We start from the raw sequence: 26,719 nt of genomic DNA, 5'->3' as shown, positions 1-26,719 counted from the left end.
GGGTTGGTTTAAATTGGGTCCACACTCTTTCTGTCCTGTCTTAGTTCCCGCCCCTGCGCCGCTAATTAGCTGCCCAACTCGCCCTTTGGCCAATTAACAGTCCGCCACTGTGAAAATTGGGGCCTTTAACTGTTTATTTCCCCTCAGGGCAGGATTGGGACCGGGAAACCGTCCCAGCGTTCGTTTCCCATCTCCAGAAGGAAATTTAGGCCCCATATTTGTGGAAATGATCATTTATCCTCCTCCAATGGGTTCTTGAGAGGAACCCATCACCCATGCTACTCAGCTCAGTCCTCATACCCCTGAAGCTATATACTAATGGCTTGGTTACCCACCTTTGTGTTGCCCAACTCCAGTTGTAAGTTACCATCACCAAGGGTTCAGCTACTTCTGCTGTTTGGTTCAATCACAGGAACCAAGTCTTTAAAGAAAACACTGCTGCTTGTGGGCTCTTTGATACCCAAAGTTCGGAGCAGTCATGTACTATGATAAGCTCAGCACCTTTCCCCCTTGGACATTCCTCGTTGAAGGAATGGTTAATGTCTCATGTCAGTATTAGCTTATGTTCCTCACTACCCCTTCTATTATTATTGTCAGGTGATTAGTCATTCGCCTGATAGGTCTTTAGCAAACCCCAGATGTTCGCCTGGCCCATTTCTCATTGAACGCAGTGTACCAGGAGAGTTTCATACTATTGTTTTATTTTACTGCAGTGCCTGCTTGCCTATCTTATCCCAGTGTCCCTTATGCACAAGGCACTCACCTTCAACTTTCCTGTTTGTCTCCCTTCTCATCCATTCAAAATGCCCTCTATGTTTGCATATTATAATCACTTCTATCATCTAGGATTAGCCATGTCTTCTGTGATGTAGTAGTTATTGGTTGCCCAGCTGTTGGAGATTTATACGGCTTACTCTGTTCTTGCATAGAAAAGTAATAATCTTCACCTTGGAATCAGGTTTTATTTTTTATACTGTAGATATGAAAGGCTTAGAAGTAACTTTTTTTAAAAAAAGGGTTTTGTTTCTCCCCTCGTTAAGGTGAAATGTCAGTGCTGTAATGGAACAGCTTTCCACTTTGGGCATCAGAAATCAACAGGAAGTACTTCCAGAATCAGGTATAGAGCAAACAGAAACAAAGGATCTAGGAAGTCAAGGAGACAGAAAAGATCATTTAGCTCAGTTCAAAATAATGATTCTAAAGTGCTGAATAATGATGTCAAACCCCAGATACAGAAGCACCCTAAGCCACAATGTAAACTTGTTCATTTCCCAAAGCAGCATGTTGTTATGACCGAGGTGGGAGGAGTGCACTGTCTTTTCTAGTCCCACTTCCCTGCAGGTCGCAACATATATTTTTAAAAATGTTTACCCAGTTACTGATTCGATCCGTCATATACTCTACTCTTTATCTCAGAATAAAATACACCAACCAGATTTCTTTGAACAACAAAATTATCAGTTTATTATCTAACAAGCCTTAACCAGTAACAAAGCAAAGCATTAACACACAGATTGAAATATGTAAGTTCCCTTTTTAAATTCCCTGTACACACACACTGAAAAATACAGAAATTCTCTCTGCAGGGGTCTGTTACAAAAAAAATACTTTGGCCAAATACTTGCTAATTCTTGGAGGAAAAAAAGAGAAGATATGGAAGGATGTCAGTTGTCCTTTTTTGTTTGGTGTCCGGGTATACAGAGACAGGTCGCTGGGATCTTTTCAGAAGCAATTCGTTCTGGAGATGTTGAGAAACCATCTGGTAGGCTTTCCAGCAGACATGTGGTATCAGGGGTTTCAGCCAGCACACTTGAATCACAGGGTTTTTCAGCTTCTCAGGAGAGATGCAGCACCAGGGATTTTAGCTTTCCCCACACTGGTTCTTTGCAGGGTTTCTTCAAAGCAGTAAAGAGGTGAGCTGGGTGGTTCCTTTTTCCTTGGCAGGCAAAACCAACTTTCTTCAAAACAGTTCACACCCCAACTGACTTGAAAACAATATCCAAAACCCCAAAACAGAAAGTCAACCTCCTGACCTCCATAAACCTTGACATGTGGCTTCTCTGGAAACATCCTCCCCAGGTCACCAACGTTTCTGTTGTTTATTAAGCTTAAAGAACATGACTTCCAGCAAGGTTGTTTGTAAGCAACATCAGTGTCCTTTCAATGAACTGTCAACAGCAAAACAAAGTCCAGCTTCTATAAAATCTTCAGACTTCCAATGAATCCATCTCCACTATTTAAATGAGTCCTCAAAAAAAACTTAAGAAAAAATATAGAAGCATCTTCATAACAATGTCCATGTGAGGTGTGGGCTGGTTTGCGATGTGGACTTGTGACTATATGGAAGTAGATTGAGAGTGCCCAAACTAACTCCATTTTGGGTCCTTATAGCCACCAGAGAGATGAAACCTTTGTTTCATTATTCTCTGCTCATTTCATTGCCAAAATCCCAAAGATTAAAGGCTTATACTGAAAGTTTGGATAGTTTATAGGCTTTGTTAGCGCAGCAGCTTGCTCATGAATTGTCAGTTATATTCCAGACTCTTCCTCCTAGGTCTTGGGTTACAGGTTGAAAGTAGAATTCCAGCCAGCCATTTTAAATTATTATGTATTTGAATTATCCAGCGAGATAGTCATAGCATATGCTTATGTTAGCTATTTATGGACAAGACAACCTTTATATCTGAAACAGGGCATTTATTTCAAGAGGACTAAAAGCAAAAGGCTGCAGGTGCTGAAACTAAACAGAAAATGCTGATAATATGTAGCGGGTCACACAGCATCAGTGGAGATAGGAAGCATTAATCCTACCTTCCTCTTTCCACAAATGTTGCCTGACCTTTGAGTCTTTCTGCATTGTCTGTTTACATTTATTTCAATAGGTTGCTTCAGGTTGTGAATTATCAGTCAGTCAGTATTAACAGGTGGCACTGCATTAAACTGGATTAAAGCACTGGGTTTTAAAGTAACTTCAAAATGAAAATATAAGCAAATGAATACAAGTCCCTATCACTGCAGTGGTAGTATATCTACAGGGTGACTATGTAATGTTGACAGTGGTGGATCAAGAATTCTGAAATTTGGGGACAATCAAACTCCCATGTCTAATTTCAGGAGATGAAGTTGATGCACTAACAATAATCTTCTCCATGGTATCTCTAATGCATTACGAGCCGAGTAGGCTACAGCATTCGCTGCTTTTGTTTCATTGAAGGATATCATTACTATCCTTGCAGGACTGTTGTGTTTTTTTTAAATTAAGTGGCCATTTTTTATATAATGAGCAACTGGAACATCAGCTGTCTCTCCAACGTACTAATAAGGCACAAGAATATCGAGGGTCAAGTGGACTGTATAAACAGTGAGACAGTGTTCAGATTTTTAAACAGAAATTGCTAAGCCAGGTTTTCATCAGACTTAAAAAGTTAGAATGCAGGAGGGCAATTAAAAATGTTATTTAAGTCAAGCTCACTAATGTGGGTAAATGGAGCATATCCATTATTTAATATAATTATACAAAGACAAGTTTTTCCTCATTGGATTGATGATTGTCAGTGTGTCTTCAGACAGATTGGAGGGCCTCACTTTAAGGGCATGTATGAGACACATGAATATCTGAGATCAAAGGGGGATCTCTGTTAGACCCCTGAGTTATGTTATTGTGTTAGATATTGGGCAGTATAGGCATGACTTAGTAGTTGGCAGGAAAAAAGACAGAGGCGCAAGGGGAGAGCCAACTGTGCAACGGCCCCAACAAACAAATTTCTCTGCAGCACCTGTGGAAGAGCCTGTCACTCCAGAATTGGCCTTTATAGCCACTCCAGGCGCTGCTTCACAAACCACTGACCACCTCCAGGCGCGTATCCATTGTCTCTCGAGATAAGGAGGCCCAAAAGAAGAAGAAGAAGAGGCATAGCACAACAAAAGAGACCAGCGCTGCTGTACCTGAGAGATGTCTCTACTGAAATAAAGTCTGCCCGCTTCCTAATGAAGCCTGGTGTTCTGAGCACCTCCTGACTGTTATCTATCTGATTAATAATGGGCTGATGTTAAATATCTATCAATCTGTAACTGCATAGTTTTGTTAATGCTCTGACAACAAAGCAAATGCAGGGAAACTTTAAGGATGGGCTTTTAGAAACTCTGATCACTTATTAATTGTTGGTTAATTGTTAAACCACAATGTAAAGAACTGGGGTACATGGACTCTGATCTGATGAAAAGACCCAGGTAACAGAAATTGAGCAAAAGGTGGGAGAATCTTCAAGCTAAAATATGTTCCAACAAAAGGAAGTGAAGAAAGTAAATTGGAATATGTCATTCAAAGAGCACTGAATGATATGTGTTTTTCTACTACAGATCTCTGACTCTTGCCTATTCTGTGCTCCGTGAAATAGGCTGAATTAGAATGTTAACTTCAGTGAATGGGAATGCTGGTAACTTTAAAGTCATTCAATTTTAAAAGTTCGCAAGCGGTCCATTAAAACTTAAATTGGCTTCTCAGATCAGACTGCAGTCACCTCTAGGACAAAGTCAATCACTTTTTGTTCTGAGAGTTAGATTATCCATGTGATTCCCAGGATTTGTTTACTGTTGGTGCTGAAAATACTACATATTGATGGAAAAGTGTTCGTTTATTTGCAGTGTGGCGGGTGTATAACTACAGGGTAATGGTGCAGTGTGGCAGTGGATGTATAACTGTACACTGGTAGTATTTTCCTTCTGCGCAAAGGGCTTCTTGAAAGAAACATCTGTTATACTTATTATCCAAATGTGATTATATTTTACTTGTTCGGGGAGGGGCTCATTTAAAGATATAGCACTGACCTCCATTCTTCACTCTCTGCCAATGACAGAGCTTGGATTTGGGTCAAAGAGCAGAAACCAACGCCTTAATCATCACCATGAAGAAAAGAAGCAGCTTAAAAACAATGTTTGGAGTGTGAATTCTCTATACGCACATTTCTTTAGTAAGGTTCTGCTTCTGAAAAACTTGATAATGGGACTGAGGCTTTAAATCAATCTTTGATCAACATGCATGTTCATTTTGGATATTAATTTTCTATCACCAATTGGTCCTTACTGAAAAATCTCCAGTTTTTTCCAGTTATTTGTCAGTGAGTTAAGATTCATCTAATTTCCTATAGTTAGACGGCACTGTATTATTGTGCACTGAAAATCCTATGAAATGATGCATGGTAATTTCCTTTCTACAATGTGTAACTGGAAATATGCATAGATACTGCACAACTGAATATTTTTGATAATGCAAAAGGGTGCTGCATATGAAGTCAGATCTTCCTAATCCATATCTAACTATGGACACCCCTAACAATTTTCTCCTTTACCAGTCTGCACCACTTCTCAATCTGAATTGATGGGGAATCAGTGGCCATAAACTTCAGAGTCCTGAGGATCCACAAGGTTGGGGGTGTGTTGGTGGCAGAGTGTTGGGGAAGTATGAGGCAGGGGAGGTGGTGATGGTATGGTGCACCGACCTGCACACACCAAAGTTCACAGGGTCAGCGGCAAGTGCAAAAGAAGTGGGCCTTTACCGCCTGAGGGGAAAAGGGTACTTGTAGCTTCTCCAGCAGAAGAGGCTGTATACAATGGAGTAAGTGTCCACCAGAGATTGGGGTGTTGCTGCCCCTCCCCCCCACAGCTCGGTCATCCCCCATCATCCCCCATGCCGGGAAAACAAGCATCTCTGGTCACCTTTGTACGGGGCTGTTTTTAAATGTTTTTTTTTAAAGGTGCTCTCTCTCTCTCTCTCTTCCCCCGTCTGTGTCTGTCTGTCTCTGTGTGCCTGTCTGTCTGTCTCTCCTCTTCCCTCCCCCCTGCAATGTAACTAATGCCTATTTGTAAAAAGCCTTAAGTTGTTTGCTACTTAAATGAAAGTTGCTGTCGACGATGACAGGGAGCAACCTCCACACAAGCATGGTGAAACACCTGTTGGATGTATACCAATCAGAACAAGTCACGTTGTGTCTTTGCATTAAACTGGAAAAATTCTGCACGCTCTGGAGCCCATTCTCAGAGGCTGCTTCAGCCCAATCCCTAACCCCTGTCTCCTAAATCACCTCTCAGGAGCAGAAACAGGGACCCACCTATACACTGGCAAAGGCAATGACCCCAACCAGTAGCCATCAATTGACAACTTTATGACCCAGTTGTACTCCAGACACCAAAAGGAGCTATGTAACCCTTAAACTCTCATTGTCAGGGAAGATTATGCATCAATATTCTGTCCTTCCAGCCCTCAATAAAAAATCAAGGGAGAGCTGTTTGGGGAGAATGAGGATGAGAAGCAATATGACTTCAGCCCTTTTGAGACTGAATTGATGTTGCAATGGTCCATGTTTACTACCATCAGGTTTTCCCAGCATGTGTGGATTGACTAATCTGACTAATAGCTTTCTATGTCAACAAATCAACTAAGTGGGAACAAATTTATTTGAAATATAAAATATCTAATTCTGAATTATTAATTGACCCGATCATTTAAGCTGCTGATATCCTGATTTGTGCTCTAGTCTATTTGAATGAAGGATTTTTACTTCTCATGTTTCAAAATCAGATGTGAGAGACAACTCTTTCAGCCGTTCCCGCAGTTCCAGCGTTACCAGCATCGACAAGGAGTCCCGAGAGGCGATCACAGCTCTTCACTTCTGTGAGACCTACACCCGAAAGGCGGACACGTGCACCTCGCCATGTTTGTGGGTTGGGACTACACTTGGCACTGTACTGGTCATAGTACTGAATCTGCCACCTGGAGGAGAGCAGAGGCTTACTCAGCCAGTCATCGTGTCTCCCAGTGGTAAGAGCACTTGTACAGTCATGCTTCACGTGTTACATTGTGGAGTAAAAGAATTGAATGGCCTAATGCTATGAAGTGCCTTAGGGTATTTTGCTATGTTAAAGACCTTATATGAATGCAAGTCATTAAGGTAGGAGGAGGCTCCTGTAGAGCATAAAAACTGGCACATATCTATTGGGCTGAATGGCCTGTTTAAAGGGAGCATGCTGTGAAAAAAAACTGGCCGTGCACAGCAACTAAATTTTGAAGGGAACGTGGGTATCCAGGACTGCTTTCAGTAACCCAGATGTGGTTTAACCAGGGCTTTTGTATAGCTGTAGCATGGCTTCCACCCCCTTGTATTCTAGTCCTCTAGATATAAAGGCCATTAGCCTTTTTGATTATTTTCTGTACCTGTTCATGACATTTTAATGATCTATGTATCTGGGCCCAAGCCTCTTTGTACCTCTACTGTTTCTAGCTTTTCATCATTTAGAAAGTACCCTGTTCTGTCCTTTTTAGGTCCAAAGTAGAGAACCACCATTGAAATCCATTTGCGACAGTTTTGCCCCTTTACCTAGTCTATCAATATTTCTTTGTAAATTTATGCTTCCATCTATACTGTTTACAGTGCCACCTATCTTTGTGTACTCAGCAAATTTGGATACGTGGCTTTTTATCTCATCATCTAAGTCATTAATGAATACAATGAATAGTTGAAGCCCTCACACAGATCATTGCTGGCCACCACTAGTCGCACCCTGCCAATTGGAGTACCTGCCCATTATCCTGACTGTCTCCTGCTGCTCAGCCTATTTCCTAACCAGGTCAATAATTTGTCTTCAATTCCATGAGCTTCAACTTTAGCTAACAGTCTGTTATGAGGGATTTTATCAAATGTTTTCTGGAAGTCCATATAAATAACATCCTGTCCACTACTTTACTTACCTCTTCAAAACATTCAATCAGGTTTGTCAAGCACGACCTAACCTTTACAAATCCACACTGGCTCTCTGATCAGCTAAAAATTTTCAAGATGTTCATCACCCTATTCTTAATTTTAGACTCTAGTAATTTCCTGATTTTAAGCTAACTGATTTATAATTCCCTGGTTTCCCTCTCTCTCTTTCTCATCTTGCTTAAGGTTCATGCTCTATAGCATTGGGAAATTGTGACCTTATCAGTTTTCCAAGGATACTAGTTATCTTTGGAGAGAGGAACTTGGGGTTACCGTTTCAGGTCAGTTATTTTTTGCCTGACCAAAGGTAATTGTTTGAAACAGTAACGCTACCTTCCCCTCTCCACAGACGCTACCCGACCTGCTGAGATTCTTTAGAATCTGCAGTATTTTACTGTTCTTGTTGCTGTCATGTACGATTGACAGTTTATTTTGTGCATTTCGTGATAGAAAAGTAGCTTGCCTCTGTAACTGAACATCATAATTTTACTGTGTACGTTGCTGAATTTGTTTCCCGTAATGTAGCTCGATTGCCCTTTACAGTATTTTTAAAAATGTTATACAGGGACTATATTGAGACTAAAAGGGGCAATTTTGCGAATGGCATTTCTGGACACCACAGGAAGCCTCATCAACCCAGCACACGAACCCTGGAGAGAACCAAATGTGCAAGAGGAGAAGGAGGACAAAGATAAATGTAGGAAACTGAGGCCGGTATCTGTCTCCCCCTCATCCTCCCAGGAGATAAATGAAATCCAATATGCAGTGATATGTTCAGAAAAACAGGCAAAGGTCATCTCGCTGCCATCCCAAAACTGTATTTATAAACACAACATAACTGAAACATCGTTTGTTCTTCGTGCTGATATTGTGGGACTGAATGGAAGCATCTGCCTTGCATGCTTCTGTGCCAATGGACATATCATGACATTCAGGTAACTCGCATTCTGCTTAAGCGCGAATGGACTGGTTATATCAGGATATGTGATAGTATCCATGAGCTGAAATCTGTTAAGGCCTTGGTAACCTTTTGAAAGAATATTGGAAATTTTTATTCAGAGAAGTTTTATTGGACAGTATTGGTGGCTACTGATTTTGGTGCAGTAGGTTTAAAGCTCAGCTCATTTGAAGCATTCTCGCCTTCCAGTCAGCAGCTTGTGGCTTCAAACACATGATCAGTGCTGTGGTGCCATCTTTTGGACGATGAGTTGAACTGTGGTATTGAGTGCTTGTTGACCAATAATCATCCCTCAACAAACACTGCCAAAACAGGTTACCTGTTTATGTCATTGCTGTTTGTGGGACCTTGCTGTGCGTAAATTGGCTGCTGTGTTTCCTACAAAACAACAGCAACTGCATTTCAAAAGTACTTTTTTGGTTGTGAAGCACTTTGGGACAGCCTGAGGATTGAAAGATGCTTTTAAAATACAGATTTTTTTTCCCCCCCCCCCCTCAATGCACACGTTAAGTGGCTCCCGTATCACAGGAGACCTGAATCATACACATTCTCATTCCGCTCTCAGCATTTACAGAAGGGAAAATTCTTGGAAATTACAGCACAGAACAAGCCTCTTTGGTCCATCATGACTGTGCTGCTGCTAAGTTTCTAGCAGTTCTAATTCCATAAATTCCTATAAACCAGTGAGCCTGATGATGCCTTGTGTGTTACATGCCATAACACCCTAGAGCATACAGTTTTTCACTGAGCAACGCCGCCAGAGATCTGTGAATATTCTATTAAGCATAATCACCTAGAGTTGCTTTATGGTGAGATTGGCCCTCAAGGAAGTTCCTTTATCTGTGTATTTAATTGTTATCTCTTACTACATTAGTAGGTAGGAGGTACCAGAGTTGAGGTGGATGGTGTGGGTTTTAAGATACTGCAATAGTACAGAAAAGGAACCTGAGATTTAGTAACACTGATGGATGGAATATTGGGTTTAGTTTCCTGTGTAATTCATTGGTGAAGGGTCCTGGGACTTGCCTGCTCTCAGCCGGGAAGGTGGTAACAATGGAACGGTGTAGGATCTGGACCACTAAGTGAGACCTCGGGTGTGTTAGTACTAGGGCACCTTGGGATAATCCTGAGGATACGAAAGGTATATAAATGTACATTGATAATTCGCTCTTCATTAGACCTACATCATGTGAATTATTAAGTGGTTCTGATAGTATCACTGGAAAGCTGTTTTTTTCTTATTACGAATTTAACTCTATGGAATACAAAGGTGACTGTTTCCAGCATTTTCTGTTTTTATTTTATACAATCAGAGGTCAGGCTGTGCCTGTGGAGAGAGGACGTAATTAACATTTCATATCGATGATCTTCCATCAGTTCAGGGACACTCAAATAGCCAGATACTTATTTTGGCCGAATGGTCGCCTATGCTCTCTGTTTCTAGGATTTGCAGTGAATAGATTTATAAGATAGTGATCTTCTTCGTTGCAGTTTGAAAATATAAGCTTTTCCACAGATGGTCGTGATAATGTGATACAGCACTACTTGAATAACAACTGTTGTAATGAGAAGGTGTTATATAGAGCCCACAGAGTTCTCTTCCATAGTCATTGCTGTGTTGTCACTATTTTTATTCAAGGCCTCGAGATTCATACATGAAATCATGTGTTTTGTATGATTGTCACTGTGACCTCAATTGCAGCTTGATGAGTGATGAAACCCATAATGGGAAATAAGAAAGCCCTTATTTTTAAGCACCGTTAATCATACATGGCCATGGTTTTCTAACTGTGACTCTTAGTGCATGCTGGGTATGTATGTCAGGAATATGTCATCTGGTGCAGGTAGTAGTGTTTATAGTACAGTGTATCTAGTACTGGTAGAACAGTGTATGTGGGATAGCTGCTATAGAGAACATGTATATAGTACAGTGTATCTGCGACAGGTGATGTGTATGTAGTTATAGTCTATCTGTGACAGGTGATGCATATATGTTGCAGATATATGTGACGTGCATATAATACACATAGAAATGTAATAGAATACTTACATTTTTAACCAGATTATTCTGATTTTCTTTTGAAGCTTGCCAAGCCTAAGGCCACTGCTGGATGTCAATTATTTGCCACTGACGGACATGCGAATAGCTCGCACTTTCTGTTTCACCAACAATGGGCAAGCTCTGTATCTAGTTTCCCCTACAGAGATCCAGCGCATCACCTACAGTCAGGGAACATGTGAGAATTTACAGGTGAGGATCATTCATGTTCATTGCATTTCCACACAGTGAAAATCTTGCTGCAGGAGCTCATCTTTAAATTAGATTGCCTGTTCTCAATGATGTTTCTTCACCTTCAGTTACCTATATCAAAGTGGATCAGATACATACTGGACAGTGCCCTTCAAAATATTATTCTGATTTTGATATGCAGATGATATAACCACACCACCTACTGCCTCATTCCAGATTTATGAATCAGTTAGTTTGTTGCATTTCTATCAGGCACTGCGATGTGAGGAGAGACATTTCATAAAATAAAGGCTGCTGATGACTGGTGTCAATGGTCAGCTCACAAATCTCCCATAACCCAATTCATACAGAAATAGCCCTGCATCAGCAAGTAGTGCTTAGCTCTGCACTTGATTTTCTGCCCTACAAATCTCCAAATCTGGCCGCTTGTACATCTCCAGTTTCCTTCACTACACCATTGGTGGTCTCGCCTTCAGCTGCCTGAGCCCTAAGCTCTGGAATCATTCCCCAAACCTTCCTGTGCCTGTGCATCTACTCCTCCCCCATCCTATAAGATGATTCTGAAAAAGCTACCTCATTAACCAAACTTTTGGTGACCTATCCTAATATCGTTTTTTGTAGCTCAGTGTCAATTTTTTGACTGATAAAGCTCCGATGCAGCATCTTGGGACATTTGACTATGTTAAAGATGCTCCCTGATTGCAAGTTGCTGTTGTTGTTGCATACAAAAGCCAAAATTCTCCAATGACACCAGCGTCTAGCAGGAGAGGCGGCCCTTGGCTCAGGCCCCGTAAAAATGTGCAACAACTCCATGCTCCTGGCAGTAATATGGAGATCCAGTTTAACTTGCAGCGATTCATATTATCTGCCGTCACTCAGATTAAAGCCTGGCTCAGGTTTAACATTAAAACCCGACCTGGGCCCAACCCGACAACAGCCAACCCGACCTGGGCCCGAGTCCTTGAATTTTTTTAAATGCCCGACCCGAACCTGACACATGTAGTTGGGTTTGGTCGGGTAGCCAGGCTTTACTGCAGAGTGCGGATTCCGGACTGCTCGCTTCCCGCCTTGACGTCCTGAATATTCATTTGAAGATTACTTCCCGGAGCAAGGCAGCACTGTTCATGTCCAGCCCAACCCGACCCAAGCCCGAATGCTGGACCCGGAAGAGAGACCCGACCTGACTCGAATCCGACACATGTCGGGTCTGTTCGAGTCGAATAGCCGTGCTTTAGCTCAGATGTTTAATAGCTTTGCATTTAGGCAGATCTTGTACTGTCGTTTTCTTTTGCGGTCGTGTTCGGTTGTCTTCTCATTGCAGGGAAGTGTTTTACTGATTCATACTTTCAAGTCTTCCTAGTCGTAGGACTGTCGTATCAAGTTTTAATTGTTCTGCTGATGTTATCCGGGATCATGGTCTAGGCAGGGCTCCTTAGTATTAGATCAACCTGAGCCTCGTGACCAGCAGTCACTACAAGCACCTGTTGAATGCCACAGATCCTTCTCCGTGGTAGGCACTGCTAACTGCCGCCTGCAATGCCTTATTCGTGCCTACTTTGAGATTTGATCGCATGGCTCTCGAATAGGTCAGCTCAAGGCAGCTGGAATCCCAGCTAAATGTTTTGACAACATCACTATACCTAGAATTTTCTGAGAGGATTCTCTCATTCGGTCACTGTATCTTCAAAGGAAAATGCAGCCATGCTGCTTGAGGTCTCCACTGATCCCCCTGACATTATGGCAGCCAATTGGGAAAAATAGTAAAGCTTCTCCACGAAAGGCTTAAAACAGTGATTATAAGTGTGTATTTCACTGGGTGCATTGACCACCTTCCACCCACTAGCATATGATGTGCGTGTCATTATTTTACTGTTCAGGGACTTGATCCAAGCCTTGCACTGCACTAATAGTGTTCAGGGACTCAGTCCAAACTTAGCATTGCACAAATAGGATTCAGAAAGCTCTAAGCTGCTTTCTCCACTCAGTAGTAAAGGCTCACCTCAAGATAAGACATTGTGTGCAGTGAGTGAGGATCAATCATTACGGCAAGTACGAATTGAAGGGTCTTTTTCCCTATGAAGTGGTATCATAGGACACTGAGTGTAGTTAGCAATGCAGTGTTTTTTCAAATGTATGTTCTCTGTTTTTGTAAAAAGTTTCTAAATAAATAATCTTTCACTTTCTTCCAGGAAATGCTAGGAGAACTGTTTACTCCTGTGGAAACACCAGAAGCTCCAAACAGAGGGTTCTTTAAAGGCTTGTTTGGTGGTGGTGCCCAGTCACTGGACAGAGAAGAGCTTTGTAAGTACAGCATCGTAATGACAGGATGACCACAGTCCTTAGACCTTCGCTGGATTGTTTAAGGCCTCAGTGTCATCCTTGCTTGCAAGCTGGAGAAGCGTTGGTGAGCAAAGTACCTGCTCTCAGGCTGCTTCATTGCAGATGTTTTATAGCATAAAAACAGGATGAATAAGAACAAAAAGGAAAAATAGATGTCATAGTCTCCCCGTGGAAAATCGGCTCCACCTGTGATTTGCGAAATCAACTCCAGCAGAACAAGGGGCTGGGTTCTCAGCAGCTGATGGTTCTGTGACTAAAGGTGGAGTAGATTGAAGGGAACTGCAAAGATGGCCAGAAAACAAGAGTGTAGGGAGTGAAGAGATTGTAGAGTAAGGGAAGTCATGTAGGATCGTGTATAGGAGGGCAATGATTAACACAGGGCAATAAGGAAATGATGAAATTTGGAGAGGTCGAAGGTAATAAGGGGCGAGATATGTAATATGGGTGGCTGCTTCTGATTTAGGGACAAGACTTTGCCCTTCGGTGTGTTTACATACTCTGGCTTTATAATATGTCCGATAACTATCAGAAAACAAACCGACAATGTTGCATTCTTACTTTGTAAGTAAGTAAGAATGCAACATTGTCGGTTTGTTTTCTGATAGTTATCGGACATATTATAAAGTCAGGGTATGTTTGATCAACCTCCTCATGGTGGTACTAACAGATGTCCCAAGAGTAATATATTGTCCCAAAGGAACAACAATTTATAAAAATATAGTGCCTTTAACACACCCCAAGTCACTTTGCAGGAGCGTTATCACTGAGCCGCATAAGGGCAGATGACCAAGAGCTTGGGCAAAGAGGTAGGTTTTAAAGAACATCTTAAAGGAGAAATGAGCAGTAGAGAGGCGGAGAGTTTTAGGAAGGGAATTGCAGAGCTTAGGCCTTGGCAGCTGAAGAGACCGCCACCAATGGTGAAACGATGAAAGTCACGGATACGCAAGAGCAATTGGAGACGTAGAAGATGTTGTGTAGGGTTGTTGGGTAGAGAAGGTTGCAGATATGGAATGGGGTGAGGCCTTGGAGGGATGTGAGCTTGGCTGATGGGTGAATGGGACTTGATGCAATGTTGGGGTACAGGCAGCAGAATTTTGGATGACTAAGTTTATGGAGGGTGGAAGATGGGAGGCCAGCCAGGAGTGCATTGTAATAATCAAGTCTAGAGGTAACAAAGGCATGAATGAGGGTTTCAGCAGCAGATAAGCTGAGGGTGGGGAAGAATTGGGCGATGTTATGGAAGTGGAAATAGGCAGTCTTGGTGATGGCATGGATATGTGCTCGGAAGTTCATCCTGGGGTCGAATATAGCACTAAGATTGCAAACTAAGCACTTCACAGAGGGACGACAACTGCACACTGAGCAGTGGACAAGAAGGAACATAGGAGCAGGAGTAGGCCATTCAGCCCATCGAGCCTGCTTTGCCAATCGATATGATCATGGTTGATCATCCATTTCAATGCCTTTTTCCCATGCTATCCCCATGTCCCTTTATGTCATTGGTATTTAGAAATCTATCAATCTCTGCTTTAAACATACTCAATGACTGAACTTCCACAGCCCTCAGGGCTAGAGAATTCCTCTGAATAAGGAAATTTCTCCGCATCACAGTCCTAAGTGGCTTCCCCCTTATGTTGAAATTTGGTCCCCTGGTTCTAGATTCTCCAACCAGGGGTAACATCTTGCCTGCGTCTATCCCTTTAAGTATTTTGTAGGTTTCAATGAGATCACCTCATTCTTCGAAACTCCAGAGAATACAGGCCCAGTTTCCCCAACCTATCTTCGTAGGACAGTCCCACCATCCCAGGAACAAGTCTGGCGAAGCTTTGTTGCACTCCCTTTATGGCAATAAAATCCTTCCTAAGGTAAGGGGGCCAGAACTGCACATTGTACTCCAGGTGCGGTCTAACCAAGGTTCTACACAATTGAAGCAAGACTTTGAAACTCCTGTACTCAAATTATTTTTTTTTTATTCATTCATGGGATGTGGGTGACGCTTGCCAGGCCAGCATTTATTGCCCATCCCTAATTGCCCTTGAGAAGATGGTGGTGAGCTGCCTTCTTGAACCGCTGCAGTCCGCAATCCTCTTGAAATAAAGGCTAACATACCATTAGCCTTCTTAATTGCTTGCTTCACCTGCATGTTCTCTTTCAGTGACGTATTGATGAGGACACCCAGGTCCCTTTGTACATCTACACTTTCTAATCTCTTACCATTTAAGAAATGCTCCGCACACCTGTTCCTCCTACCAAAATGGATAACCTCACCCACATATTCCATCTGCTATGTTCTTGCCCGCTCACTAAGTCTGTCCAAATCCTCATGAAGCGGCTTTGCATCCTCCTCACAAACCACATTCCCACCTAGTTTAATGTCCTCTGCAAACTTGGAAATATTCCATTTGGTCCCCACATCCAAATCATTGATATATCTTGTAAACAGCTGGGACCTAAGTACTGATCCTTGTGGTACTGCACTAGTCACAGCCTGCCAATGCGAGAATGACCCGTTTATTCCTACTCTCTGTTTTCTGCCTGTTAACCAATCCTTAATCCATGCCAGTATATTACCTCCTATCCCATGTGCTTTAATTTTGCTAACCAACCTCCTGTGGGGGACTTTATCAAAAGCCTTCTAAAAATCCAAGTATATTACATCCACCAACTCCCCTTTATCAATTCTGTTAGCAACCCTCAAAAACTCCAACAGGTTCTTCAAACATGATTTCCCATTCATAAATCCATGTTGACTATTCCCAATCAGATCATTATTATCCAAGTGTCCATTTATCACATCCCTTATAATAGATTCTAACATTTTCCCTACTACTGATGTAACAAGTCTGTAGTTCTCTGTTTTCTCTCTCCCTCCGTTCTTAAATAGTGGGGTGACATTTGCTACCTTTCAATCTGCAGGAACTGTTCCAGAACCTATAGAATTTTGGAAGCTGATCACCAATGCATCCATGATCTCCATAGCTACATCTCTCAACACTGAGATGTAGAATATCAGGTCCTGGGGACTTATCAACCTTCAGCCCCATTAATTTCTCCAATGCAGCCTTCTTACTAATACTAATTTCCTTCAATTTCTCATTCTCCCTAGTAACTTGTGTCTCTAATTCTGGGAGATTTCTTGCATCTTCCTCAGTGAAGACAGACACAAAGTAATCATTTAGCTTCACTACCATTTCTTTGGCGCTGAGCCACATAAGGGCAGGTGAGTAAAAGCTTGGGCAAAGAGGTAGGTTTTAAATAGTTGTCTTAAAGGAGAAGCGAGCAGCAGAGAGGCAGAGAGTTTTAAGGAGGGAATTCCAAAGTTTAGGCCTCGGCAGTTGAAGACACAGCCACCAATAGTGGAACTGAAAGGAAGATTGAAGTGGTAAGTTTTGAGCAGACATTCAAAAAAGGAAAGCAGAAAATTTTCTGGAGGGTGTCCAGTGAAGTAGGATATAAACAGCTGAAGGCTGTGTGAGTGAGGATGGAGCAAACTGAAGGGAAATGCAGATGTGTGCAGAAATAGAATAACAAGTTGTATTTATGCGCAAACTTACATAATATCAGGATGTCTCAAAGCACTTCACAGCCACTGAACTACTTTAGAAATATAGTCATTGAGGATGAGTGGAGTGCACATAGAGGAATGGAGGAGTTCGCAGGGTCGTAGAGGGGGGAGCGAGTGAGATATACAGCGCGGGGAGAAGGGGACGAGAGATTGAGGTCTCTCCTGAAAGGTGGACATCTATCCAGAATACTCTGCATCGCTACATCTAGTGTGCGGGCAGAGATTGACTACTTAATAAAACAAAAACAATGCCAGATAGGTCACTAAATCAGTTTTCAATATAGTGACGAGCAAGTAGGTCAATACATTAGTCTTCACATTTAAAACTTCTTCACAAAAATGCACATTTGTTTTTATTGGCAAGATAAATTTTTAATGCCTTTATCTTTTGAAATTTGCTCACCGGCTCCCCTAGCCAGGCAAAAATTGGAATGCGGCCCTCCGCCCAAAAATGTTGGGCAACCCTGGGATAGAAAGGCAATGAAAGTTGAAGAGCACAAGGGTATTAGAATGTGGCTAAGTTTGGCTAAGTTGCAATTTGTGAAGGGCAGAACTTGGGAGTTGGCAAAATGAGCAATAAATAAATCAGGGCTGGAAATACTCAGCAGGTCTGGCAACATCTGGCACACCAACAATCCCTGGGCACATAGTATCTCCATTTTTTTTTACTATAGATTTATGTATGGAATGGACTACAGGGTACCCAGAACAGTCTTCCCTGGAGTTCTGCTACTCCCTGTGGCAGTTCAGCTGGTCAGTGCCCCTGACTGCTGGAGCTTTCTCCATTTATTGTTTCATATTTCAATCAATTCACATCTCGGATTTCTATTTGAGTGGCCTTGTGATGAGTCCAGCTTTGATTGTACTTGGATCTGAATGCTGGCTATTCCAGTTCTGCCCAAACAGATGATGTATTGGGTAGATGTATTTACTTTGGGATGTTGCCATTTCACATTTGGGCATGGACTCTATTCTGACGAGTAGAAGTTTTACTACTTTTGCCTAATTCTCAGCTTTACGGGCCCAAAATTGGTGCATTAGGCAATATCAACCCAATTTCTTGGTGTAGGTATCCGTAGCACAAAACTGCTTATAATTTGGCAGCATATTGTCTCATTCATTAATGTCCCATAGGGTGACTAAAGTGTCATTTGGAAATGTTACAATAGTGTAGTGATCCATTGATTTTCTAAAGCCAGTGTTAAGGAACATTGCTGGAGCAGAGTGAAAAGGTAGCCAGTGATTCCAGCTCGCACATCCTCTAACTGATTTGGAATTTCTTGGCAGTGGACATCGGAAATGGGAACCATTTCATTCTCTAGGACTAACACTCCTGCAATTTAGTAGGCAGAAAGAAACCATTTTTGATATTTAAGTCTAAAAACTAGCAATATGCTTTACAATATATTATAGTTTAATTTCTGAAATTTTAATTATTTTCAAAACCTTATTTCTCTATTTTACTTTCTCTGCAATATATTTCCTTTTCCTTTATACCAGTTGGTGAGTCTGCAGCAGGAAAACCCTCAAGGAGCCTGGCCCAGCATATCCCAGGGACTGGTGGAATTGAAGGTGTCAAAGGAGCAGCATCTGGTGTTGCGGGAGAGCTGGCACGAGCCAGGATAGCACTCGACGAAAGAGGGCAGAAACTGAGTGAGCTGGAAGAACGAACAGCGGCCATGTTATACAGTGCCGACACGTTCTCTAAACATGCTCATGAGGTAAGGAATCGAATCTACCCAGATTTAGCTACACTAGGCACTGGTCTGTTCCACTTCTAGCAAGTGGCTTCTCATGTTATCTCTAACTTCTGGTTTCCTTAGCTTGCAACAAAAACTTGTAAAAGTGACTACACTTCAAAAGAACTTGACACTATATAAATGCAAGTTCTTTCGTCCTACCTTTCACAAGAAACCGGTTGCCTTTTCCATGGATCACGGTTTCTCCGTCTAGTACCCCTGGGTTATCTTATCCCTGCATAATAATTGGTTGAACATTCAATAGCTGAATGGCATAAGATCCAGAACAGTATCTTCATCATGAAAAGCCATGCAGCAAATGTTATTTGTTTGCTCATAATATATAATGCAATGGTGTAAATTGTATTATGGTCCATCATTCAGCTGAATATTGTGGTGCAAATAACACTTTCTCTTCATAAATTGAAGTTTGCCGTGCACTTAATATCCCTTTTAAAATCTCTTCTAATTTTAAGCAGATTGATAAAGAACAGTTTGTTCTGATTGTGTTGCATCAGTGCACAGCAGGAAACTACATTCAGTGTCCCAGTTGATCACACCAATGATGTCCATTACTTCCCTAGACCTGTGTTTTTTAAAGAAAGAACTTGGGTTTATATCACACCTTTTATGACCTCAGAGCTTTATAAATTGCTTTTCAGCCAATGAAATACTTTTTTGAAGTGTAGTCACTGTCGTTTAATGTAAGAAATGTGGCAGCTAATTTGCAAGCAACCTGTTTTAGTGGTGTTGATTGAGGGATTTTTTAAAAATTCTTTCATGGAATGTGGGCATTGCTGGCAGGCCAAATTTGTCGCCCATCCCTAATTGCCCTTGAACTGCCATTTGAGGGCAGTTAATAGTCAACCACGTTGCTGTGCATCTGAAGTCTCATGTAAGCCAGACCAGGTAAGGACAGCAGATTTCCTTCCCTAAAGGATATTAGTGAACCAGATGAGTTTTTACGACAATCGATCGTTTCATGGCGCCATTATTGGGTCTCGTTTTCAATTCCAGATTTTTTTAATTAATTCATTGAATTTCTTAATTAATTGAATTTAAATTCCACTAGCTGTCATGGTGGGATTTGAACCCATGTTTCCAGGACATTAGCTTGGACCTCTGGATTACTAGTCCAGTGCCATTACCACTACGTCTCCATCTCCCTTTTAATATATGTTAATATCTTCAAAATAGTGCCATGGGCTCTTTTACCTCCACCTGAGAGGGCAGACAGGCTTCGGTTGAACGTTTAATCCGAAAGGCATCACCTTGACAGTGTAGCACTTCCTCAATACTGAAGTGTCAGCCTCGATTTTGTGCTCAGATATCTGTGTCTCAACATCTTGCACCCAACTATCCCTCTAACCCTGGTAATATCTGCCGTACAAAACTGAGAAATTATGGGTCAAAATCTTTTCTTGCTGCATCTTATTTAATTATAAGCCACCCCTGCTTTTCTAATTTATGCCACTTATTACTCATCAGCATGTAATGTCCGCTGCTCCCATAGAAATTTGATATCTTTGCCAAACTTAGTCATTGTACTTAAAAGCAGTCTTTGAGGTTAATAATAGTGTTAGATTACTTACCTAGGCTAATGAACAGGATAAATGTGCTAATTCAAAGGTTAAATCCTCAGCTTGTACAAACCACAATAATGCAAATATTGGGGTAACTACACAAACTATGTTAAAGTGTTAGTGATTTGCTCTGTGATGCCAAAAGAAGGGACTTGTTTCTTAGTTGTGTGGTGTCAGTCAGGCTCCCTCTGTCTTGCTGAGTAAAGCCTCAGTCCAGCTTGCACTAAAATGTTTGTGGCAACAGGGTTTCATATCTCTGTGTTCCTTTAAAACAATTGTTCCCATTCAGTGACCACCTGTTTCATAAAGGCAGCTTGATCTCCCACCCACAGCCCTTGATTCCAACAAACCCAATGTTTCCTGAGCTGATCATTGCTTCCCTTTTGGGCATTTGACTGTAATGGAGGTAAAATCGCTGTTAGGTGAAACAGCTTTGTTTCTACCTCTGATCGGGGCCAGGGAAATCATTGATAATAAACTGGGAATTGAGGTCACTATGGCCTATGTTTTTGTCTTCCCTTTATATACAGTATCTTGTGCACCAAAGAAGGAATATTTAAGTATCTCAATCTGGCCTTTTACCATGGACTAGGACTAAGAATTTTAGAAAATGTCCTCATTGTTTGTGTCATAAGAGTAGAATTTGGGGTTTTTGGAATTTTGGAATTTAATGTCGTGTACACTGATTGTTAGAACATATTGTCATCTGCTATCAGCTGGCAGGGTATGATGTCCCTGAAGAGGTTCCAGGGCACTCCACCAAAGCCTGAAGGAGCTGCAGGAGCTTCTGAGAGCTCTGGCTCAGTGACACAACCAACAGGTTCATGCAGCCAATCTCGGAAATCCATCAAAGATGGCAGTGCCTACTGGTAGACCAACATCTTCCTACGGAATGTAGTTTTCAACCAAATAACTGAGAATTGTACAGCACCTTTTCCTGGTTTTGGCAAGTTCCTTGCATTACTTTTCCATTCAAACTTTCTTTTTAAGAAATATACTCCAGAAAGCTTTTAACTTGTTCTTAAACTGTTTAAATAGTGGGTCCAGGTACTTGGTTTTGCTGCCAAAACAGCAACTACCACACTGCAGTCAATTATATTTGAAGTTCTTTGAGCTGTCTGAAAGATTTGATAAGATGTTTTCTTAAAGTCTTAATTCTTTGCTCTTTTTCATAAAGCCATCAGATCTGAGCATTCTGACCAACACTGGTATCAGCTTGGCTCAGTGGTTAGCACATTCACCTCTGAAGGTTGCAGGCTAAAGCCCCACTCCAGGACATAGGACCATAATCAAGGCCAACACTTTAGTACTGTGGAAGTGCTACATCTTCATGATGAGACTTTAAACTGAGGTCCTGTCTGTCCTAGATATAAAATATCCTACTGAGGTACTATTTAAAGAAAAGCTGTGAATTCTCCAGTGTCCTAGCTAATATTCATCCCTCAATCAGCAGCACCAAAAACAAATTGTTCGTTTGATTGTGAGCCTTTTCTGTGTGTAAGTTGGCTATTATATTTGCCTCAGGTGTGTTACAATGCTCTATAAGTGCAAGATCTTTCCTTATGAGAATATGCAGTATTTGTGATGAAATAAATGAACCTGTAAATAGAAAAATTAATTGTTCACAAGAGTGTGCAATTATCACAGTGAGATAGGATGCTCAAGAGGGTCAGCATTTCCCAGAGCCAAAATAGTCATGGCTTAGTGGTGGCACACTTAACCACTGAGTCAAAAGTTTGTGGACTCAAGTCCCACTCCAGAGACTTGAGCACATCATCCAGGCTGACATTTAAGTGCCATACTATGGGAGTGCTGCACTGTCAGAGATGCTTTTAGATGAGATGTTAAACTGAAGCTCCTTCTGCCCTCTCGGATGAACATAGAAGAGTCCGTAACATTATTTTGAAGAGCAGAGGAATTCTCCTGGTATCCCTGCCAATATTTCTCCCTCAATTGACATCACTAAAACATCTGGTCATATTGTTGTTTGTGACATTTTACTTACTGTGCACAAATTGGCTGCTGCATTTTCCTTCCTTACAGCAGTGAATACACTTCAAAAAGCAATTCATTGGCTTTAAAGTGCTTTGGGATAGGCTGAGGTTTTGAGGCTGAGGCGCAGTGGTTAGCACCGCAGCCTCACAGCTCCAGCGACCCGGGTTCAATTCTGGGTACTGCCTGTGTGGAGTTTGCAAGTTCTCCCCGTGTCTGCGTGGGTTTTCTCCAGGTGCTCCGGTTTCCTCCCACAAGCCAAAAGACTTGCAGGTTGATAGGTAAATTGGCCATTATAAATTGCCCCTAGTATAGGTAGGTGGTAGGGAAATATAGGGACAGGTGGGAATGCAGTAGGAATATGGGATTAGTGTAGGATTAGTATAAATGGGTGGTTGATGGTCGGCACAGACTCGGTGGGCCGAAGGGCCTGTTTCAGTGCTGTATCTCTAAACTAAACTAAACAATTCACACCTGTCTTTCCCTCAAATCGCAGGAACCTCCCTCCCCCCACACCCCCATGCTCTGTTGCTAGATCTCCAAAGCCTCCCAGTCCAGTTAAATTCCAAGATCCACTTCAGGATTCCCTTCCCATGCTGCGAAGTGCCAGAACTCCCACCACAGTACTGTCAAACCTATGGAATCCCATTGTAGTGTTTCCAAATTCCGAGCCCCGCAATCAAGTGATTCCAAAACAAGACCCTCCTGGTCCTATTCCCACTAATGGGTTTTACCCTAAAATTAATTTGTCACCTGCCTCAATGGAGAGTGGAAATAGGCTCCCAGCATTCAGTGTCACCATCAGTTGCCTTTAGTAAATGTGCTCTGTTGTTTGAGCTTTTGTTTTAGATTGGAACATTCCCTGAATAGTTTTGTAAAACTCATTGGGAGACCATTGAATGAAATGTCACAAGGCACTCGACAAGGTTATTGCAGTTCATCTGGTACCATAAGAAAACTCGACTTTTTGAGAAAGGGAATCAATTCTTTGTTACACATGCCCTAGAAGCTTGTCTTTTGTGTTCTGTTCAGAAATGTTGCTGAGATTTTTGGAGCAGTTGGCAGGCATCTCAATAGCAAGGAAAGGCTAGAAAAAAAGTCACAAGGCAGACAGAAGGGAAGCTTTGCTGCCCAGTACCCCTCTGTACAGTTAATGGTTATACTGCTGGTTCAAACTGGCACAACCAGATCAGATCGTACTAATTGAATCCATTCTTTGAAAACCTGGTCAGAAGTAAATCTGTTTGTTCCAATCTTTTACTATCTTGATCCTTTGATAGTTAAGTGTATGTCTGAGAAGAGATAAACTCCTGTCAGTCTGTTCTTTGGAAGTAATATTTTTGTCTTTTCTTTCCAGATGATGTTAAAGTGTAAAGATAAGAAGTGGTACCAGTTCTGATAACCTTGGTCCACATTACCTAACTAAAGCTGGAAGGAGGTTATCCACAGATGATTCTCCCTCTTCATTTATTTCTGCAGGACAGGAGGTTCATCTTTGAGTACTGCTGTTTCCTAGCACAACTCATAAACTCTTTCCCTCAGTCACATTGCTTTAAACTGAGGAGGAAACTGAAAACTTGCAACATGAAGGTGTTTTCTACTGTAACTGTGGGTTTGTGCACAGTGTGGGACCTGAGCAGGGAACAAGGGACACATGGGGCAGGCTGGGTTTTCTGTGTTATTTCACACGCCAAATGTTTTGTGCTATTGTCTCTGCCAGTGTTTCACCCATGGAGCTATAAATGTAATACTGCATTCACTCCAGATGCCAACAAATGCAAAACAAGAGGATAAATACGTGTAGCAGAGTATTGACATGAGAACTCAAACCATGATCCATTTCTGGCCCAAGAAATTAATGTGCACCTTATTGGTTTGCGTTCAATGCTGGTTGGGTGATACTGATTTGCATCTGACGCTGATTGGAAGATACAGGTTTGAATCCAACTCTTATTGGATGATGCTTGTTTGTCTAATGCTGGTTAGATATTGGTGTGTGTCCGCTGGTTGGATGCTGTCCGTTTGTGTCTGGTGGTAATTGGATGATGTCAGATTGTGGCCAATGCTGATTGGATGATACTGGTTTATGTTGGCAGTGATTGGATGATGTCGGGTTATGTCCAACGTTGGTTGGTCAATGTTGATTTTTGTCTGGTGGTGATTGGGTGATGTCGCTTTGTGTACAACACTAGTTGATGATGATTTCTGTTCAGTGGTGATTGGATGATATCAGTTTGTGTACAGTGCTGATTGAATGAATAACATTTTTTGATCTAGTTTTGTCCTTAGCTGATGATTTAGTTGATACAGATTCATTTCATGCCAGATGCTGCCTGTAACATTACTCATACAGAAAGTATTGTAATTAGATTTGTTACTTTTGTTAATATAAGTCTATGTATGTTTCCCCATTTACTATAAATATTTGTCAATAATGCAAATCCTTTCAAAACTACAGTAATGACCTTTTTTAAAAAATATTAAAACATAACCGATTGATTTTGGGTTTGAGTCCACAAAACCATTATACAAATAAACTCTTAACTTTAATTGTATTCCGATGCCAGATTTACTCCGGTTTGAATACATATATTTATTGTACTATTTCCTACCTTACTACCTAGGTCTTATATGAATTGATGCCATTTAGCGGATTTATGTCTGCAGGATACTTTGGGGGACCATGGAAGTATTTTTTCTTGTTCAAGGAACAAATTTTGGTCGATAATAACTATTTTCCTGGCAGAAATACAGTTGGAACCAAAGGGGAGAAAGATGGCACGTTGAAATTATTTGAGGTGGGAGGAAGAGGTGGATGGGGCTGACTGAGTGGATGGCGAATTAGTAGGACATGGAAGTTTCTTTTGAAAACACTTTTGTGCATGGTATACATGGAATATCCAACACAGCTAGAAGTTGAATGTACTTTTGTAAGTGAGGTCAACTGCCAGTAGGGGCTGGTTCTGATTCCTGTTCATGCCTTGCTGTACATTATTGGTGTATCGTAGCATTCCGTGCTACAGTACGTGGAGTTGCTATTTAGTGCAATATTTTGGGAATGCCCATATTGGAAAATTAAATGAAATGTACCTGAGAAGTTGGTCAGAACTGTATTTTACCTTTGGTTTTGTACATACAGTAGTTCTTTATTTACTCACCTCCCCCATCTCCTGGTCATTTTGCTTTAGGTATGGTGTGTGAAGTCTGCAACCTTTCCCATTCATGATCATTGCACATGTTCATCTTGGGTCTTGTGTGGGAAATTGAAGGCTGAGATTGCGAAGGAATGCAGTTGCACGCTCCAGCAGAAACAGCTATTCATCAAAACGAAGCCTGGACTTGGAATGTAGTTGGAGTTCCACTGTCGTAGGTTGTCCATGTAGTAAAACTATCCCTCACAAACCTCAGCAGGCACTGTGTCTAGATCAACGCAACAAATCACTATGCTTTTAAAATACTGTCGATTAGAAATTCACAGGCATTTATTTCATGATGAAATTCTAATCTGCACTCAATATAAAATGTTGATCACCGAGAGCATGGTTGTCTTCAGTGCAGAAATGGTATCTGTTGTGTTATCATTCGTTGCCAAGCTTTTCATATTCACTTTTTTTGCATTTATTTTTGAGGTCTTTTCATTCCTTTTGTTTACAGTGTTTTTCTGTTTGTGTTTCAAGTATCTCATTGAAATCTGGAGCACCTCTTTTTAAAGTGGCTGATGCCTAGATTGTCGTCTCTCCCCTAATTATGAAGGCACAGTGCTCCTACAAGGGGAGTTGTACATGTACAAGGGTCTTTATCCTCTTGATTAGCATTTCAGGATTTCTTTAATGAAACAGATTTCTTTTCAGCATATTTGAAAATATATAAATATGAAGTATATGTGTTGAGAAATATATTTCCTTAAACATGTTTTCAGTGTAGGGTCTGTACTTCATTTCCCTGATCTTTTGATGGAAGTGCACGAAATTAACTGCTGTTTGTGTGTTACCCGTGATGTGCATCAAGTCTCTGAGTGTTCTGTTAAATTAAAAGCTAATGAAGTTGAATTTGCCGAGTACTTCTGCCAAATTGTAATGTTTTTTCCTGAAAATTGTTTTTCTAAAAAAAAATTAAAATCTCCAGTCTAGCTGAAAAACCTGAACGTGTTTGTTTTCAAAGCACTTGTTTCATATGGTGTCTGTAAAGCCACATGTCTTTCTAATGACATTACTTTTAAATCTGCAAGTCTTTTTTTTTTCTAAAATGATCATAAGTTGCACTTGTGTTGCTTTGTTCTTGGGATCCGGGCAACACTGGCACAGGTCATCCCTTGGTGCCCTGAGAAGATAGTAGTGGGTCGTCTTGAAATGTTACAGTCCTAGTGATGGTGCTTTTATTTTGTAAAAGATTGTTTTTCCAATGAGAGGCTTGCAAGGCCACTTCAGAGAGCATTGAGTCAACTATGTTATGCTGGACTGGTGTCTTATGTATACCATGCCAGTTGGGGTGGCAGCTTGCTTTCCCCGAGGGTGATTAGCAAATCATTTGGGTTTTT

General features: G+C 41.4%; 1 protein-coding gene across 4 annotated transcripts in view; it reads left to right on the top strand.

Annotated features, from left to right (window-relative positions):
- Positions 1–26,320, top strand: part of stxbp5a (syntaxin binding protein 5a (tomosyn)) — a 216,033-nt gene extending 189,713 nt beyond the window's left edge. For 2 of the 4 annotated variants that reach the window (XM_068044510.1, XM_068044509.1), the window contains 7 exons: positions 4,857–4,970; positions 6,578–6,817; positions 8,320–8,689; positions 10,798–10,963; positions 13,153–13,264; positions 18,369–18,589; positions 23,540–26,320. In XM_068044510.1, coding sequence (XP_067900611.1) covers positions 4,857–4,970; positions 6,578–6,817; positions 8,320–8,689; positions 10,798–10,963; positions 13,153–13,264; positions 18,369–18,589; positions 23,540–23,581 — 1,265 coding nt within the window. In that variant the 3' untranslated portion in view covers positions 23,582–26,320. The remainder of the gene's footprint in view (positions 1–4,856; positions 4,971–6,577; positions 6,818–8,319; positions 8,690–10,797; positions 10,964–13,152; positions 13,265–18,368; positions 18,590–23,539) is intronic. The other 2 variants (XM_068044511.1, XM_068044512.1) reach the window with 1 other exon arrangement.
- The last annotated feature ends 399 nt before the right edge of the window (positions 26,321–26,719 follow it).

This window comes from Heterodontus francisci, chromosome 13, assembly GCF_036365525.1.
Source record: "Heterodontus francisci isolate sHetFra1 chromosome 13, sHetFra1.hap1, whole genome shotgun sequence".
NCBI classification, from domain to species: domain Eukaryota; kingdom Metazoa; phylum Chordata; class Chondrichthyes; order Heterodontiformes; family Heterodontidae; genus Heterodontus; species Heterodontus francisci.
The sequence above is the reverse complement of the archived record's forward strand: the minus strand, read 5'-3'. Positions and strand labels throughout refer to the sequence as shown.